At 40.7% G+C, this 17,320-nt stretch overlaps 1 protein-coding gene across 2 annotated transcripts in view; it reads right to left on the reverse strand.

Annotated features, from left to right (window-relative positions):
* ZC3H3 (zinc finger CCCH-type containing 3) overlaps positions 1-17,320 on the reverse strand; it is a 509,781-nt gene that overhangs the window by 67,089 nt on the left and 425,372 nt on the right. For both annotated transcript variants that reach the window (XM_027859891.1, XM_027859892.1), the window contains exon 9: positions 13,635-13,766. In XM_027859891.1, coding sequence (XP_027715692.1) covers positions 13,635-13,766 — 132 coding nt within the window. The remainder of the gene's footprint in view (positions 1-13,634; positions 13,767-17,320) is intronic.

Genomic DNA, 17,320 nt, shown 5'->3' on the forward strand with positions numbered 1-17,320 from the left:
GAAGCACTTGCTTCTGATTACCCCCTTTCCCAATCTGCCCTCCTCTCTAGTCCCCTTCCCCCTCCCCCCATTTTCCTGTAGGGTAAGACAGATTTCCATACCCAATTGAGTGTGGATGTTACTCCCTCCTTAAGTCAAATTCTATGAGAATAAGATTCACTCATTCCCTCTCACCTTCCCCCGTTTCCCTTTCACTGTAAGAACCTTTTCTTTTCTGATTTTTTTATGAGATAATTTACCCCGTTCTACCTCTCCCTTTCCTCTTTCACCCCTTAATTTTATTCTCCAGATATGACCCATTCATTTGCAACTCACCCTGTGCCCTCTATCTATCTATCTACCTATCTATCTATATATACATGTATATATAATTTTTTCCCCTCCAACTACCCTAATACTGACAAAGGTCTCATGAGTTATAAATATCATCTTTCCATGCAGGAATGTAAACAGTTCAACCATAGCAAGTCTCTTATGATTTTCTCTTTCCTGCTTACCTCTTCATGTTCCACTTGAGTCTTGTATTTGAAAATCAAATTTTCTATTCAGCTCTGGTCTTTTCATCAAGAATGCTTGAAAGTCCTCTATTTCACTGAATGACCATTTTTTCCCCCTGAAGGATTATACTCAGTTTTGCTGGGTAGGTGATTCTTGGTTATAATCCTATCTCCTTTGCCCTCCAGAATATTATATTCCATGCCCTGCAGTCCCTTAATGTAGAAGCAGCTAAATCTTGTGTTATCCTGATTGTGTTTCCACGATACTTGAATACTTGAATTGTTTCCTTCTGGTTGCTTGTAATATTTTCTCTTTGATCTGGGAACTCTGGCATTTGGCTACAATAATCCTATGAATTTTCCTTTGGGGATCTCTTTCAGGCGGTGATCAGTGGATTCTTTCCATTTCTATTTTGCCCTCTGGTTCTAAAATATCAGGGCAGTCTTTCTGGGTAATTTCTTGAAAGATGATATATCTAGGCTCTTTTTTTGATCATGGCTTTCAGATAGTCCAATAATTTTTAAATTCTCTCTCCTGGATCTATTTTCTAGGTCAGTTGTTTTTCCAATGAGATATTTCCATTGTTTTCTAATTTTTCATCCTTTTGGATTTGTTTTATAGTGTCTTGATTTCTCATAAAGTCACTAGCTTCCAATTGCTCTATTCTAATTTTTAAGGAAGTATTTTCTTCAGTAATCTTTTGGACTTCCTTTTCCATTTGGCCAATTTTGCTTTTTAGGGCATTCTTCTCCTTGTTGGCTTTTTGGACCTCTTTTGCCATTTGGGTTAGGCTATTTGTTAAGGTGTTATTTTCTTCAGTATTTTTTTTGGGTCTCCTTTAGCAAGCTGTTGACTTGTTTTTCATGATTTTCTTGTAAAACTCTCAGTTTTTCCTCTACTTCTCTTACTTGCTTCTCAAAATCCCTTTTGAGCTTTTCCAAGGCCTGGGACTGATTCATATTCTTCTTGGAGGCTTTGGATGTAGGAGCTTTGACTCTGTCGTCTTCTTCTGGTTGTATGTTTTGATCTTCTTTGTCACCAAAGTAAGATAATATAGTCTGACTCTTTTTGCGCTGCTTACTCATGATCCCGGCCAATTTCTTGAGTTTTAAACTCTTTGTTAAGGTAAAAGTCTGCTTCCAATGTGGAGAATGTACTGTCCCAAGCTTCGGGGGTTTGTACAGCTCTTTTCAGAGATACCTCTAGGGACCTGTAAATTTTCAGTTCTTCCAAGGTGCTATGATAAGGGGTGAGGTGTTTCCTCTCTACCACGGCAGCACTCCTCCTTGTCCCAGGACTGCCCCTCAGAACTGTGACCCAGATCGAAGCACCGGTAAAGCAAGAGATTCCTGCCTCAGCACTGGCAAAGAGATCCCTGCAATCCCCATCCGATCAGCCACTTGATTCCCCCTCAGTCTGTGGCCTGGAAGCTCAGGAGGCAGCTGCGGCCCTGAGGGCGGCTGAGACCTAGCTCCTTCTCTCATTGCAGTCACAGACTTTTCCCACTGACCTTCTAAGTTGCCTTTGGCATTTGTGGGTTGAGAAGTCTGGAAACTGCCACAGTTGCCCGCGATTCAGTCCCTGAGGCCTGCTCCAGGTTCGCTGCAGCCTGCGCGCCCATGCCGCACTGCGCTCCTCTCCCCACCTGGCGCGATATACCTTTCCAATCAACCATCCAGGCTGTCTTTGGCTGGAAATTTGTTTCACTCTGTCTTTTTGTGGGTTCTGCTGCTTTAGAATTTGTTTAGAGCCATTTTTTATAGGTATTTGGAGGGGTTTGGGGGGAGAGCTCAAGCAAGTCACTGCTTTCCCTCTGTCATCTTGGCTCCGCCTCCCAAATATATTTCATTATGTTACCCTGTAATTTCACCAGCTGATTTGAATGATAGTTATATTAAAAGTACATAATGCCCCCTTCCTCTGATACATTCTGGCTGTGTGACCTGAGCAAGTCACTTAAGCCCTCAGTGCTCTAAGTAACTCTTTAAGACTCTTCAGTTAACAAAAAAATGCCAACTTGTATTGGCACTGGAAGTTTCCTTATCTATTCATTCCCTATACCAATGAAATCACAAGTCTAGTCTTTATCCCTTATCCCTATATTCAACTCACTGTTCCTGCCTTTTGAGCTCTCTTTGAATCCTAACTATGGTAGCCAATGTATTTGCTATTCCTAATAGTTCTGATTTTCACAGATCAGTCCAGCAATTGTTTTCCCCAATACTTTTAGTACTCTTGGATAAAGTTTGTCCAGGTTTAGTTAAACTCACTGAAGGTAGTCAGGTATTCTCTTAAACCCTCCTCACTTATTTATAGTTTCAACTCATTGATATCACTTTTGTTCAATCCTTCTTATTTGAAGTCCATTTCCCTTGCTGTAGAAAACAGAAGCAAAATGAGAGTTGAGTAGCTCCATCTTTTCCTAGTCATCAGATATCACTGTCCTACCAAGAGCAATGAGTCTATCCTTTGAAGGTCTTCTTTTCTATGAGATTGTTTTTACTGTCAATCTCATCTCATTCTGACACTAGCCTTATAGGTTATGCCATTCCTTTTATTCATCCTCAGTTATCTGTCATTGCTTCTATCTCTTGTCTAAGTCTGTGTTTGCCAAGGAATTCTCTCTGCAATCAGACTGACCTCTTTAGACACTTCTTTTTTCTTCCTAAATGTAATTATGTATAATTATATCAACAGAATTTTCTTTTAGAGAACCTCCTATCCCTTTTGAAATGACTTTCCTTTTAGTGACTCAGGCCATGGAATTCTATCTGTTCCATTGCCCGAACTCTCTTTTTAGAATATGTGTTAGATTGTATCTGGTGTTCTTGTTCTTATCATTTACAAATTGTAAGGTGTAATGGTCATTTCCTCTCAAAAAGGATGAATGGTGAAATGAAAGACTGGTAAATCTGTGTTTGAATCCAAGCTCCAGTACCTACATTACCTATGTAACCTTCTGGGTTGCTGATGTAATCTTGGAAAAATCATTTAACTTTCTTGGGCTTAAATGTCTTCATTAAATGAAGGGGGTGGATCCATGAGATGAACTTAGAGAACTAAATATAATCCTGTACCATTTTCACTGCATCAGGCCACTCCCCCTTGGTCAGAATAGCAAAATGTTTCTTTCCCTGCCTCCTTTGGTTTCTTCTACCATTCCTACACCTCCACAGAGCCATAGGCTTTTATGAATGTGATGTTCTTCCCTTTTCATGTCCACCCTTAAAGCTTCCTTGGCATTTTAATCGAATCCATTCCTCTTGAACCAGGTATACTACCCTGTTGTCATATTACAATCTCAATAACACCAAAGAAGTATTTTCCTCCTTGAATTAAGTTCTTTAGTCCACACTATGACCCATATCTCCTTCTTATCCAAATTATTTATCCTTCAAGGCCTAGCTCACAGCCTCTCTCTCTTCATGAAGTCTTCTTTTATTCCAGTTCACTAGTCTTTCTTTTTTCTTGTAACTGTCAGGGTCATTGATGTTGGAAATCACATAACCCAAGATTTGGAGTCACAGAATCCTAGAGTTGGAATGGACCTTAAAGATCATCTAATTCAACCCTCTCATTTTACAGCTGAGGAACTGAGGTCCGGACAGGTAAACTGACTTCCTCAAACTCATGTGACTCTTTTCTGTCCTGTATACAGCTCTTTTCTAACTCTTCAGTGTTGGAGAGACTTACCTCTCCAGTCAATCTGTGAAGTTTCTGAGATTTGTATCCTCAACAGAGAGTACTTAGCAGCCCAGAGGGAGACACACAGTAAAATCTCAATAGAGTCTCAAGTAATTTGGGGCTGACTGGTCAAATCAGGTCCCTGCATTATGCCAACCACTGTACTGGAACGTCCTAGATGAAAGTCACAGGAGCTTTCACCTGGGTCAGTCAGACAGGAGAAAGGGCACCAAGTAACAAGTAATCAGTCCTATTCCTGAGCTTCAAACCCGAAGGGCAGAAGAAAGATTTAGTAGCCCCAAGTCCCAGGCATAGCCAAGATATGTTAGACCAGATGTTTGGGGAATGCAGATGAAAACATCAAGATTTACATCATGAACAGCTTTGGTTCACAGAGGAGTTTTTCCTCCAAAGCAGCTGTGATCTTGAGTGGGGAGGAAAGAGAGGGAATTCACTCAGCAGGGGACAAGGTATTCAGTGCTCACTTTATCGTATGCTGGGAATTAAGATGGGGAGAAAGAAAAAGAGGGGAGGGGAGATGTTAAATTGCTTTGTATTTATTGTATTCCTCTATATAAAAGTCAAACAGGCTGGTTAATTAAGAAGGAGAAGGAGTCTGGTTTATTCAGCTGTCGGGAAATTCTTATAACAATAGTCCTTCATGGATGACAGGTGAGCATAGCAGGGCTGGCAGGAGAGGCAGCAGAACACAGTAATTATAGGCATAAACAACACTGTGAGGGAGCAAATCACAGTCAACACATGGGCCCTGCCTGCCTGAGTGTGAGAGGTATGTCTAGACCAGAGGCTCAATTCTCTAATCTCCAACCCTCTAAATTCTACCCCAGATAATGCTTGAAAACTTTGCTGGGGCCAAGTCCTGGTGAGTGTGGTTTGGGGTTTAGGTGCCATTACAAGCCCTGCTTAGGGCTTTAAAGCTCCTAAGGAGTGCTTCCCATGGGCAGGCAGTTAGGACTAACAAGATGGCAAATTGGCTATGCATCCTGAATGGCTTTTCAGAGGTTGTGTGGAGGGAGAAAGGAGCCACTACTGTGCCTGTGGTCCTGATTATTGTCAAACTGACTGCTGGAGATCATTTACAGATAGAGGACATCATGGAGCTCTGGGATGAGACACATGGTAAGGGCTGGCAGTCAGGAATAAGGGCTGGGATGAGGGAGGACTAAGGCTCTGGCTAGGACTGAAGGATGAGAGTTGGATTGAAGGTTACATTTTAGGGCTAAGATCTAAGGTTGGGGAAGGGGCTGGGGACTGCATCCTTGGGTTCAGGCAATGGGACTAAGGTAATGGGCCACTATAGTCTAAAAAGAGGGTTACCTCAGGAGATCAGAGGGAAACTCAGATCCTACTACACACAGCTCCTAATTCTTCTCTATCCTGGGGCATCCTCTTCCTTACACCAAGGAAAGGACAGACTCTCTCCAAATAACACTAACTAGTGCTTACTGGACCAAGTCAATCATCTTGTTTGTCAGGCTAATGCTAACTTCACTGGGTACTCATCAACAGCAAAATCACAGAATCTAAGATCTGTGGAACCTTTTAAGGTGCATCTAATCCCGAGATTCTTAAACTGGGGTATGTGAACTTATTTTTTAAAAAAATATTTTGATAATGTATCTTACTTTAGCTAATTTTCTTTGTAATCCTATATATTTTATGCATTGAAAGTAATTTTTCTGAGAAGAGGGTCCATGAAACAAAAAAGAACCCTTGATGTAATTCATACTTAAACACCTAGGTAGGTAGGTCATGCACTGGGCTTAGAGTCAGGGTGACTTGAATTTAAATGTAGTCTCAGACACTTACTAGCTAAACCTGGGAAGTTGTGTAACTCCTGTCTGCCTCAGTTTCCTCAACTATTCTCAAAGATGGGTATAATGATCCTCATTTTACAGACGATAATCTACCTCACAAGGTTGTCGTGAGGCTCAAATGAGATAATTTGTAAAGCCCTTATTAGCACAGTACCTGTCACATAGCAAGTGCTTAATAAATACTTGTTCCTTCCCCTCCTTAACCAAGGACACCTTCTACAACATCCCCCACAAATGTAGGCTCTTACTGAAGACCTCTCATATGAAGGGAACTCCACTACCTCCCCAAACAGCACATTTGTGAATAACTCCAGATGTTAGAAAGTCTGTCCTTACAACAAGCTAGAAGGTCTTTGGTGTCACCTCTTGGGTCAAGCAGAACAAACTAATCCTTCCTCCATGACAGGTCTCAAAGAGATTCATGACGTATAGCATTTGTATCTCCCTCCCTTTTCTGCCTCCACCCGTACCACGTATTCTCCAAGAAACTCCACATCCTCTGCTCTTTTCACAAATCCTCACACGCTATGTTTTTTTGTCTCACCTTCCTGGCCAGTCATTTCTGGATCCAATCACAATCTAGCTTCTTAGTGTCTTAAAATCTGGTCCCCAGAACTGCCCAGTACTCTAGACATGGCCTAAAGCCGAGCTCAGGGAACTTAGGACCTCCCTTGTTTTGGACATGATGCCTCTCTTACTGCAGTTTAGGGTGGCATTATTTTTTTGGCTGCCATGTTGTACTGTTGATTTACATCAGGGTTTCTTAACCTTTTTTTGTATTATGAAAACATCTGGCAGTCTGGTAAAGCCCTACGGAACCCTTCTCAGAATAATGTTTTAAAATACATAAAATGAAATTCATAGTATTACAAAAGAAACCAGTTATATTGAAATAGAAGATGTAATTTTTTCCCCATCCAAGTTCACTGACACCCTCAAGCCCAAATTTAAGGCTAAAAATCCCACGGAGTCCACTAAAATCCAAGGTGATGTTGCCTAGTCATATCTCTCCCATCCCATTTGTGAAGTTGATTTTTTTTAACCTACATAGAATCTCACTTCATCCTTGGTAAATTTCATCTTGATTCAAACCACAGTTCTAGCCTGTCAAAATCTTTTGAGAGCCAAACTCTTGTCATCCAAAGTTATCTGCAAATCAAGTAAGGACACCATCTAAGTCCTCATCTACTTGACTTTAACAATGTGGAACAGTACAAATCCAAGGCCCTACGATAAGTCTGGGTCCAAGCTGATACTGATCCATTAATGACTTCCTCTTTGGATCTGGTCACTGAACCAGTTTTAAATCCACCTAACAGAATTATTATTCTTTTTATTAGAAGCTTGGTATGAATGACTTTCAAGTGCTTTGCTGAAATCTAAGTATACTATGTCTACAGCATTACTGTGACCTACTTATTTAGTTACCCTCTCAAAAAAGCAAATAAGGATTGTCTGGCATAACCTATTCTTAAAGTTAGCACTCGCTGTTTCCACTTTGAAGTGCCCTTTATAATGTTTTAGAATTCTGCCAGGAACAGAAACCAAGCTCACTGGTCAATGGTTTGTAGAGTCCACTCTCTTCCCTCTTATGAAAATTGGGTGACCTTTTGCCCTGCTCTGGTGTTGTGGCACCTTTTTACTTTCAAAAATCACCTGCAGCAAATTAGCAACCACATCTACTAGTTTTCAGTACCCTTATAGTGTAGTTACCAAAGACCTGAAAACTCTGACTTGCTGAGGGCTGCTAGATGCTACCCGGCTGTCCCCTCCATTGATACTGAGTTTCAACTCTTTGCTAACCATTTTCTTCTATCCTTCCTTGCCAAACATTATTTTCCTTGGGAAAGAAAAGGATTTTGGCCTTTTCACTAACACCACCACCCCATGCAGCAGTACTACCTAGTCCTGTGATTCTTCATTTGACTTCTCTGTTTCATGGCCATCTTCTCATTGTCTTGGGGGAGAGCCATAAACACCTCCCTTTAAGGAGAGAACTCAAGTATACCCAGAGTTAGAAGGGCCCTTAGAGATCATCTATTCTAAGCCCCTCATTTACCAGATGAAGAAACAAGCTTAGAGTTCCTTTAAGTGACCCTTTTTGGCTTTAGTGGTCCTGACTCAATTCTTATAGGACCATACTGCTTTTTTCTTTTCATCTTTGTGTGCGTGCGTGTGTGTGTGTGTGTGTGTGTGTGTGTTTTGTATTCATTTTTAATAACTTGCTGAATCTTTTACATACCTCTTAAATTGGAGGTTTCTGGTGAGTTTCCTGTGTATCAGCATTAGTTCCTTTAGACAACTCCCCCCCTTTTCCTTATTGCTACGTTTTCACTTACGTCTTCAAATAGCATTCTAGAGAGTTTCTGATCCTTCTTGGGCTGACTTGCCCTGCAAAATATTAGGCCATTACATCTTACTTATCTTTTATTTGAACTCTGTTCTCTTCAAATCTATGGTATACATGCCAGACTAATTCCGAGCTTTACTTTTCTCTATCATGAATTCTTTGATAGAGCAAGTGATCACTTGCTCCCAAGTTGCTGTTGTTTCTACTTAGGTAACCAGTTTCTCCTCGATGATCTGAATTAGGTCCAGAAGAACTTATTAGTCTCTTTGTTTTACATTTCTCTTGCTTAGGGAACAATAATCAAATCAATATTAACCAGTGGTACTGGAAAGGTCAAGCCAATTTACTACTCTATGGCCCCACTCATGATCCCTGAGATGGCTTAGTTCCTTTCCCTGGCCATCACTCCCCAGATGTGTTGTATTCCTTCAGTAAAATATAAGTTCCTTAGAACAAAGGCTTTCTCACTTTCATATGTGTGTCCTCAGTACCTAGCACAGGGCCTCAGTGCACGCAGTAGAAACTTAAATGCTTCTATGTGGATGAATTTATCAATAAAGCAGGTCACAAATTTATGAGTTACTGCCACTTTTGCCTAGCAGGAGAGCTGAAATCTCCCATCATTATAGTGGCATACTTCTGTGCCAGGTTTGTGATGTTTCCTAACCTTCTCCTCTAACTCTTCCTTCTGTCCAAATGATCTGTAATATACTACCAAATATTACTTATTTCTACCTCGGTTCCTCACCAAAAGCTTTCATAATGTCTTTCCTTAGCTTCCTAAATGTTGTCACTCACATTAAAAAAATAGACATTTATACAGCACCTTAAAGTTTTCAAAGCACTTAATATCTAGCATTTATATAAATTAAATTTTGCATTTAAGATTTGCCAAGTGAATTACATATGTTAATTCATTTGATCCTCACAACAGCCCTGTGAGCTAGGTACTATTATTGTTCTCATTTCACAGATGAGCAAATTGAGGCAAACAAAGAAGTTAAATGACTTGCCCAGGGTCAAACAATTAGTCCTGAACTCTGTCTACTTTGCCACCTAGCTGCCATTTTATTTGATCTTCACACCAGCCTAGTGAGGACTGATATTCATTATCATCCCAACTTTACATTCCAATCACAAATCTCATTTCAGCACGTCTCAGTGATAACAACGAGGTCAAATTTGCCTCCTTTCATCAAGATACATTTCATTTTAGTTATTACATATACTTTCTTCATTTATATATCTATATCTGAGGCTGTGAGTTTTATTACTGGCTTTCCTTTTAGATGGTTTCTTCTCTGAATTAGTGGTCTCCTTTTCTCTTTTTCTTCCTATTTTGTACTGCTATTCTCTATGATACCAGGATTATCAGATCCACATGAAAATTTTCTTTCTCTTTCTCTCTTTACATTTTAAAGCCTTCTTTATAAGACTTGGGGCAAATATGTTTTTACTGGCCCTTGTTAGGTACACTCCATCCCTTGTCATAAAAGTCACTCATTTCTATATTTTGAGCCATGGTCTAGAAATCCAAATTTCATTCTCAGCCACATTATTTTTAGCTAGTTGTTTACCTCCAGATCTATTTCTTTTGAAGTTCCAATCTTCAATAAGTAGTAGTGATGAAATCATCACCTTTGTCTCCAAGGCTTTTAGTTATGGTTTAGTATGCTTTCCACATTACTTCTACAGGTACCATGCATGAATCACTAGACATAGGTTTGAAAAGTCTCTGGAGGTTCTCCATCATGTCCAGAATACATGTTTTAGGAAGACAGCATATCTCTCTTTTGTTTATGACAGGCTGACAAAGGCTACTTCAGGTCCCCATAGGTTGGAGTTACCCACTACTGTTCCTCTTTCTCCTTTCTTCTTCTGATGGAAGAATGTATTATCTGTCACCTGAAAGAATCTATGGATTCACAGCATCTTTCCTTTTAGGTCAAGAAGCCACTCCCTCTAGAGATGGTCCAGCTCTCTATGCTTCTAAGGAAGAGCCCTATACCTATTACACAGTTCTTAACGTTTGGTTGTCCTTTTCCCCTCTTCACTCTCTGTCACATTGCTCCACAGTGCAATCTTCTGGCACAAGTGAATTCTTCTCTACTGCTTTATAAGCTATTTTCTTCTTTGCTTCTTACTTAAAGCATTCTTTCTTTTCTTTTAAGGAAAACTTAATTCTCCTGAATAACATATCCTATATTCTTCTAGCCCTTTCCACTTCACTTTCTCTTTAAGAATAGAAATCACTTTGCATACACAGAAGCGTGGACAGAAACACAAACGATGCACACTTTTTACAAGTCCTGGCAAAAATGTTCCCTGTCCCCCATACTATCCAGCTGTACTGGATAATCTCATGGCTACCTAAAGCAGTGAGTCCTCTTGCTGTGAAACATGAGACGATTCAGGGTATGAAGAGTGAAATCCTCTCAGCTCTGTTCATGTTGTCACTGGTCTTTCTCTGCCACCAGACACTCTGGCCCCACTTGGTCAGAGAAGCAAGCCTTAATTTATTTAGCAGACAGAAGCAGACAAAGCACAAGCAGACAAGACTCAAGGGCATGAAAAAAAATTCAATTATTTAATGAGATCTATTCATCTTGTTTCGCCTTGCTGAGACTCTCTGGAACCCTCCCTCTACTTTCCTGGATGCTAAACTCTCTGGCTTCATTTGAAGGGTGAAACTAATTTATTTAGCAAACATAATTCAATGCAAGACTAAATTCAATGATCTCCCAATTAGCAACATACCTTGCTTCACCTTTCTGGTAAGCTCCCTGAGAGCAGGGACTGTTTCTTTTTGTCTCTCTATCCACAGTGCCTGGCACAGAACAGGCACTTAATGCTTCCTGACTGGTTGACTGTTTTCACCTTCTCTCTAATTACCTGGATGCCAGGTTCTAATATTGGAGCCCACATCCTTTTGCCTCCCGTCCTCCTTCTTCCCACGGAGTCTCTCTTCTTAAGAAGAACAGGATTTGCTTCCTGGAATTTGCCCTCTGGGCTGGTGGTTATATATCATTGTAATGATAAGGGCACTGGCTATGGAATCAGAAGCCCTGGGTTTGAATCCAAGCTCTACCACTTACTTGGTGTGGGACCTTGGATGAGTTACTCTGTTTCCTCATCTATAAAATTAGAGGTTTGCACTTGACATTCTCTAAGGTCCCATCCAACTCTAAATCCTCCCCTCAAGGACTAGATGGCCTCCACTTAACATTGGGAAGTAACATAATTCATCTGAAAAGAGCACTGGATTTGGAGTTAGAGGGTCTGAGGTCTGTTAATTTCTGGCTCTGTTAATTTCTATGTATGTGACCTTCAATTCTCTGAGTCTCTGTTTTCTCATCCATGAAATGGGATGATAATAGTTGCATTATTTATCTCATAGGATTATTGCAAAGAAAGTTTTTTTTTGTAAATTCTGAAGTACTTTATAAGTGTGAGTTATTAGTAACATTCTTTGATTGTGCGTATTATGGATTGTAAACTAATATAGGAGAGGTCTTATTGAGGTGTCAGACACAAAAACTTCTTGTAAGAGGTAGGCTGTTGTATAGCTCCTGTCCACTATCAGAAGCCTTCATTCTCTACAGAGAGGTATTCTCAAAAGAACACCATGGAAATCCAATAGTCTCAGAAGTGAAGGCTTCTCAGGAGGAGAGACAGCTTCATTCAGGAAGCCTATGATTATTTATCCCTGGAGCAGAGAGAGCCTAGACCAGGGGTAGGGAACCTATGGCTTTGAGGCCACCACTGGCTTACACTAATACGGGGATGATGGCAGTTCTAGGGTAGATTCCACCTCGATAGGAGGAGGATTATTTTAACAATCAGAGCTGCCCCACAACAGAACAGGTTATTGTTGATAGGAGAGAGGTAATGAGTTGCCCATAACTATGACTGTTGGATGACCACTTATCAGGGATGCTCTAAAAGGAAAGGGAACTAGAATGGAAGGAAGGGAAGGGAAAAGAAGAGAATAAATATTTATACAGCACCTTCTATGTGCTGGGCACTATGCTAAGAACTTTTACAAATATCTCACTTGATCCTTACAACAACACTGCACAATGGGTGCAATATTATCCTTATTTTCCAGTTGAGGAAACTGAAGCAAACAAATGTTAAATGACTTGTATGGAGTCATACAACTAATAAGTGTCTGAGGTCAGATTTGAACTCCTGACTCTAGGCCCACAACTCTATCCACTGTGCCAACTAGATTCCTTGAAAAAACACTTAAAAGTCCCCTTAAAGCCTCTTCGAGTTCCGGGATTCTCTGGTTTTAGGAATCTCTTGGAACATACACATATCCCATTTTGGCAAAGAGTTCCCATTCTCAGCTGAGTCAGAGAGCCTGATTTAGGGCCTAATTTTGCCTGAGGCTGGGTTGCATGCCAGACCTCTGTGTGTCCTTGAGTAAATCACCATCCCCTCTGTTACATGAAGGTGTAGAACTGAGATGGTCTCTAAGGTCATATATCCAACTTCTAAAAATTCTATCATTCATAAAATCACAAACTGGTAGAACTTGAAGAGATTTCAGGAACCACTGAGTCCAATCCCTTCATTTGAAAGAGGAAGGAGCCAATCAAATAAGGGAAGGAACTTACAAAGGCAAGTGGGCAGAGGCAGGACTTGAACCCAGTAAGGCCAATGCTCTTTCTTTGTACTATTTGATGAGTATGTCTCTAACCCCATCTCTAAAATACAGCTTTTATGTGTGGTAAGCCAGACAAGTATAGAGATACTTAAGGGGAGAAAGTGGGAAGGAGAAGGACAGCCGAGGCCTCTCCACAGAATGTAAAGGGCTGGGGCACCTAGTCCTACCCTTACTCTCTAAAGGTCTCATATTTGTATAAGTCTCAGTCTACAATAACCTTAAGCCAGACCTCTAGTTTTGAGAGAATTTATGCTCACTGACTCCCCTTCTGTCATCACTATTCCCCATACCTACATAATTCCAGATAACCGAGGTTTTACTTTTTGACAAGTAAAATTTCCTTCTCCTCTTTGGGCCTCAAGTCATGCAAATAAAGCTAAAAATCTCAAGGCTGCGGTAGGCCTCAGTTTGAAATGATTTTATGAAGCATAAAGCAAGGTACACTATTTTCGACCCAAAGACCTAAGCTCTTCAGGAGATCACAGTCCAAGGGAAACTTCTTAATGACCAATATATAAGAGAGAGCATATGTCTCACTGGACGTTCCTGGGATCGGGGTATGGATGACTAACCATTCTGTTTGGCAGGTTACCTTTTCTCCCATGGGACAGTAGCCTTTGAGGAAGTCCACGCAGACCTCTGCCTTCTTTGACACATACACGTGGCTGTATGGGCAATTGCTATTATTGCAGATCCCTTTTAGGAAGTAGGAACACACAGGCATCTGTAAAAAGAGAGAGTAGACTGGATGACAGGTTAGTGGGAGCTCTTTCCATTCACACACATAGACACACACTCATTCTTACAAAGAAGGACATACACAGAGACCTACAGAGTCATACAAAAATTCATAAAAAGGAGAAGTAGAACATTCAGAGAGTCACATAGAAAAAGACAAACATTCAGAAAAAAGGCAAACACTTTACTTTCAGAGATACACATTTAGAGAGAAATACATTTGCTTGCTCAGAAACATATACGCTTGTGCATGGGAGTGCATGCATGGACACACCCACACATACACATACACACACACACAATGTGGTAGAGACAAGAAGAGAGAAAGACACTGTCCTCTGCTCTGGTCTAGACTCATCTGGAATAATGTCCAGTTCTTAGTGACATATTTTAGGAAGAATGTTGACAAGCTGGAGCGTGTCTAGAAGAAGATGACCAGGATGAGGAGAGGACTAGAGACCAAGCCACACAAGGATGAATTAAAGGAATTAATTGGCCAAGAGAAGTAAAGTTTTAGGAAGGACTTTATTGTTATCTTTAAGTTTCTAAAGGACTGTCATGAGTCCTTTAGAAGAAGGGACCTGTTCTATTGACTCTAGAAGGTAGAATTAGGAACAATGGAGGAAAGTTATGGGGTGGGGGGATGGTGGCGGGGAAAGGGGGCAGATTTTAGCTCAACATGAGTAAGGAAGAACAACCTAACAATCACAGTTATTCCCAAAATGAAATGAAATGCCTTGAAAGATAGTGAGCTCCTCATCAATGAAGGTATTCCAACAAGGATTAGGGTATGATATACCCTAATATGACATACCCTTGGTATGAATGCTGGGATTTGTGGATTTATGTTTTGGGGAGGGCTTGGATAAGAATATTTCTAAAGTCCCTTAAAGGTCTAGGAATCTTTGATACTATGGTCCTCAGTTATCTTCAGTTGGCTTGTAATTTAATTAAGAAGGCAGGCTTCACAAACAAAACAACTAGGAAACATAGACTTTGTGACCAAGGGCAAGTTACCTAATGGCCCTGAGTCTGAGTTTCCTCATCTTTCAAATGAAAAACTCCAATCAGATGAACTTTAAGGTATCTTCCAGCTCTAAATCCTATCACCTTGGTTCCAACCATGGTAAAAAAAAAACAAGCAGAACTGAGTCGGAGAAGGAAGAATTCTCACCTTGGGCATAAGGTGTCAGTTCATAGAAAAGGAAAGACTTCAGAGAGGCCTAAAAGGAGAGAGAGGGTAAAATCTGGATAGATAACCAGAAAAAATTAGGCATTCCAAGGGAAACAAATTAAGCACAAGGCAGGAATGAACAGTGGAGAGAGAGAGAGAGAGAGAGAGAGAGAGAGAGAGAGTGTGTGTGTGTGTGTGTGTGTGTGTGTGTGTGTGTGTGTGTATATAACAGGCAGTATCTCTGGAGACTAGCCAAGATAGGATAGAAAATCTATGTAGGTTAGCAGTCGACAACAAGCATTTATTAATCGCTTACTGTATGGCAGGTACTTGGATAAAAGCCAGGGAATAAAGAAAAGCAAAAAAATAGTGGAAATATCCCCAGACTGGGAATCAAGAATTCTCAATTCTTATTCTGGTTCAGCTACCAACTTGCTCCATGGCAGGGTGAATCACTTCTCCTGCCACTCTGGGCCTTGGTTTTCTACAACTGTGAAGCTGGAAGGTGGTATGCTAAGATTCCTCCTGGCGCCAACGTAACATGTTCTAAATTCTCTTTCAATTCCAATGTTTTATGCACTGAAGTCTTTCCTAGCTCTGACATTCCATGGTCTAAAGTCTAAAGTCCCCTTTAGTGCTTACATTTTATAATTCAAACTATAATGTTCAATACCACTAGATGGTGCAATGGACTTGGTGACAGGGAAATCTGAGTTCAAATTCTCCCTCAGACACTAGCTGTGTGACTCTGGTCAAGTGACTTATTCTCAACCTCAGTTCTTCCATCTGCAAAATGGGGATAATAATAGTACCCACCTCACAGTGTTGTTGTGAGGATCAAATGAGATAATACATGTAAAGCGTTTTGCAAACCTTAAATTGCCATATAAATGCTTTCATTCAGTCATTTTTCAGTCCTGTCTGACTCTTTGTGACCCCATTTGTGGTTTTCTTGGCAAAGATACTGGAGTGGTTTGCCATTTCCTTCTCCAGTTCATTTTACAGATGAGGAAACTGAGGCAAAAAGGGTTAAGTGACTTGTCCAGGGTTACACAGCTAGGAAGTGTCTGAGGCCACATTTGAATTCAGGAAGTTGAATCTCCCTGACTCCAGGCTCAGCACTCTATCCACTTCACCACCCAGCTGCCCCATATAAATGCTAGCTATTATTCTTATTCTTATTCTTATTATTCCAACTCTATCGGTCTATGGTTTAAAGGTCTGTCTGGCTGTAAGATTCACTGAGCTCAATGAAGAGAAGGGGAGATAAATTTGGAGAGAGAGGATAGGGAGAGATTACAAGGGGCCTGGAAATCTATACAGAGGAATTTAGACTAGAACATGCAATGAGGAAACCCTGAAAAGTGTTTAGCAACGGATGGGGGGGTGGAGTGGGGTGGTGTTGGCATGATCAGAGCTCTGTTTTAGGAAGAAATCTCTGGAAGAATGTGCAAGATGTATTGGAAGGGAAGAGACTGGCAGCCCAGAAGTGTGTTAGTGCGATAGTCTAACTATGAGGTGGTGGCTAAGGGAGTATAAGGGATAGGTGAAAGGATATTTTGAAGATCATTGAGGCTAGCGTGTGATTAGTTTCAGAGGAGAAAGGAGAGTCAATCATGACTCTGAGAATCCTAGCTTGAGAGAAAAAGGTTTTGATAGAAATGCGATAGCCGGTCAAGGGAGCCATAGAGAGGGATCTGGGAAGTGAAAAGCTAAAGTCATAGGTATGGATCTCTAAGGCAGAACATACAGAAGAAGAAAAGAATAGAACAGTCTTATGTTTTGGGGGAGATCAGCAGTTATGGAACAGGTGGAGGCTTCATCCTAGAACTAAGAGGCACGAAATAAATAAATAAATAAACAAATCTGAGGAGAGACAACATTTTATGAGCGCTTCCAATGTTCAATGGACTACTGGGAAACTCGGGATGTTGCAGTCTGGCCCTGCCTGCATCTGCCCCATTATCCTATTTGGGCAATCATTCATTTATTCAACAACAAACATCTATTAAACAGGGTCTATGCTCATTATGAGGAATACAAAAATTAATATAAAACAGACCCTGCTCTCGAGAAGCTTGGAGAGTAAAGGTGTGTATATAAACAACTACGTTGCAACAGAAAGATTCAGGGAAAATATCAGCAGAAATTCAAGGGGGGGAAGATGGGGATGGACAAAGAAAGCTTGATGAAGGTGACATCTGTCGAGCTTTGAAGGAAGTGAAAGACTTTAAGAAATGCAGGCAGGGAGTCAATTCCAAGTCCAGTGGATGGTGTGAGTAAAATCATGGAGATGGGTGAACATGGTAAGAATGGAATTTGGAGAGTTACCCAGTTTGTCTGTAATATAAAGTCCATAAAAAGCA

This window comes from Vombatus ursinus, unplaced genomic scaffold (assembly GCF_900497805.2).
Source record: "Vombatus ursinus unplaced genomic scaffold, bare-nosed wombat genome assembly UNPS02014173.1, whole genome shotgun sequence".
Lineage (NCBI taxonomy): Eukaryota > Metazoa > Chordata > Mammalia > Diprotodontia > Vombatidae > Vombatus > Vombatus ursinus.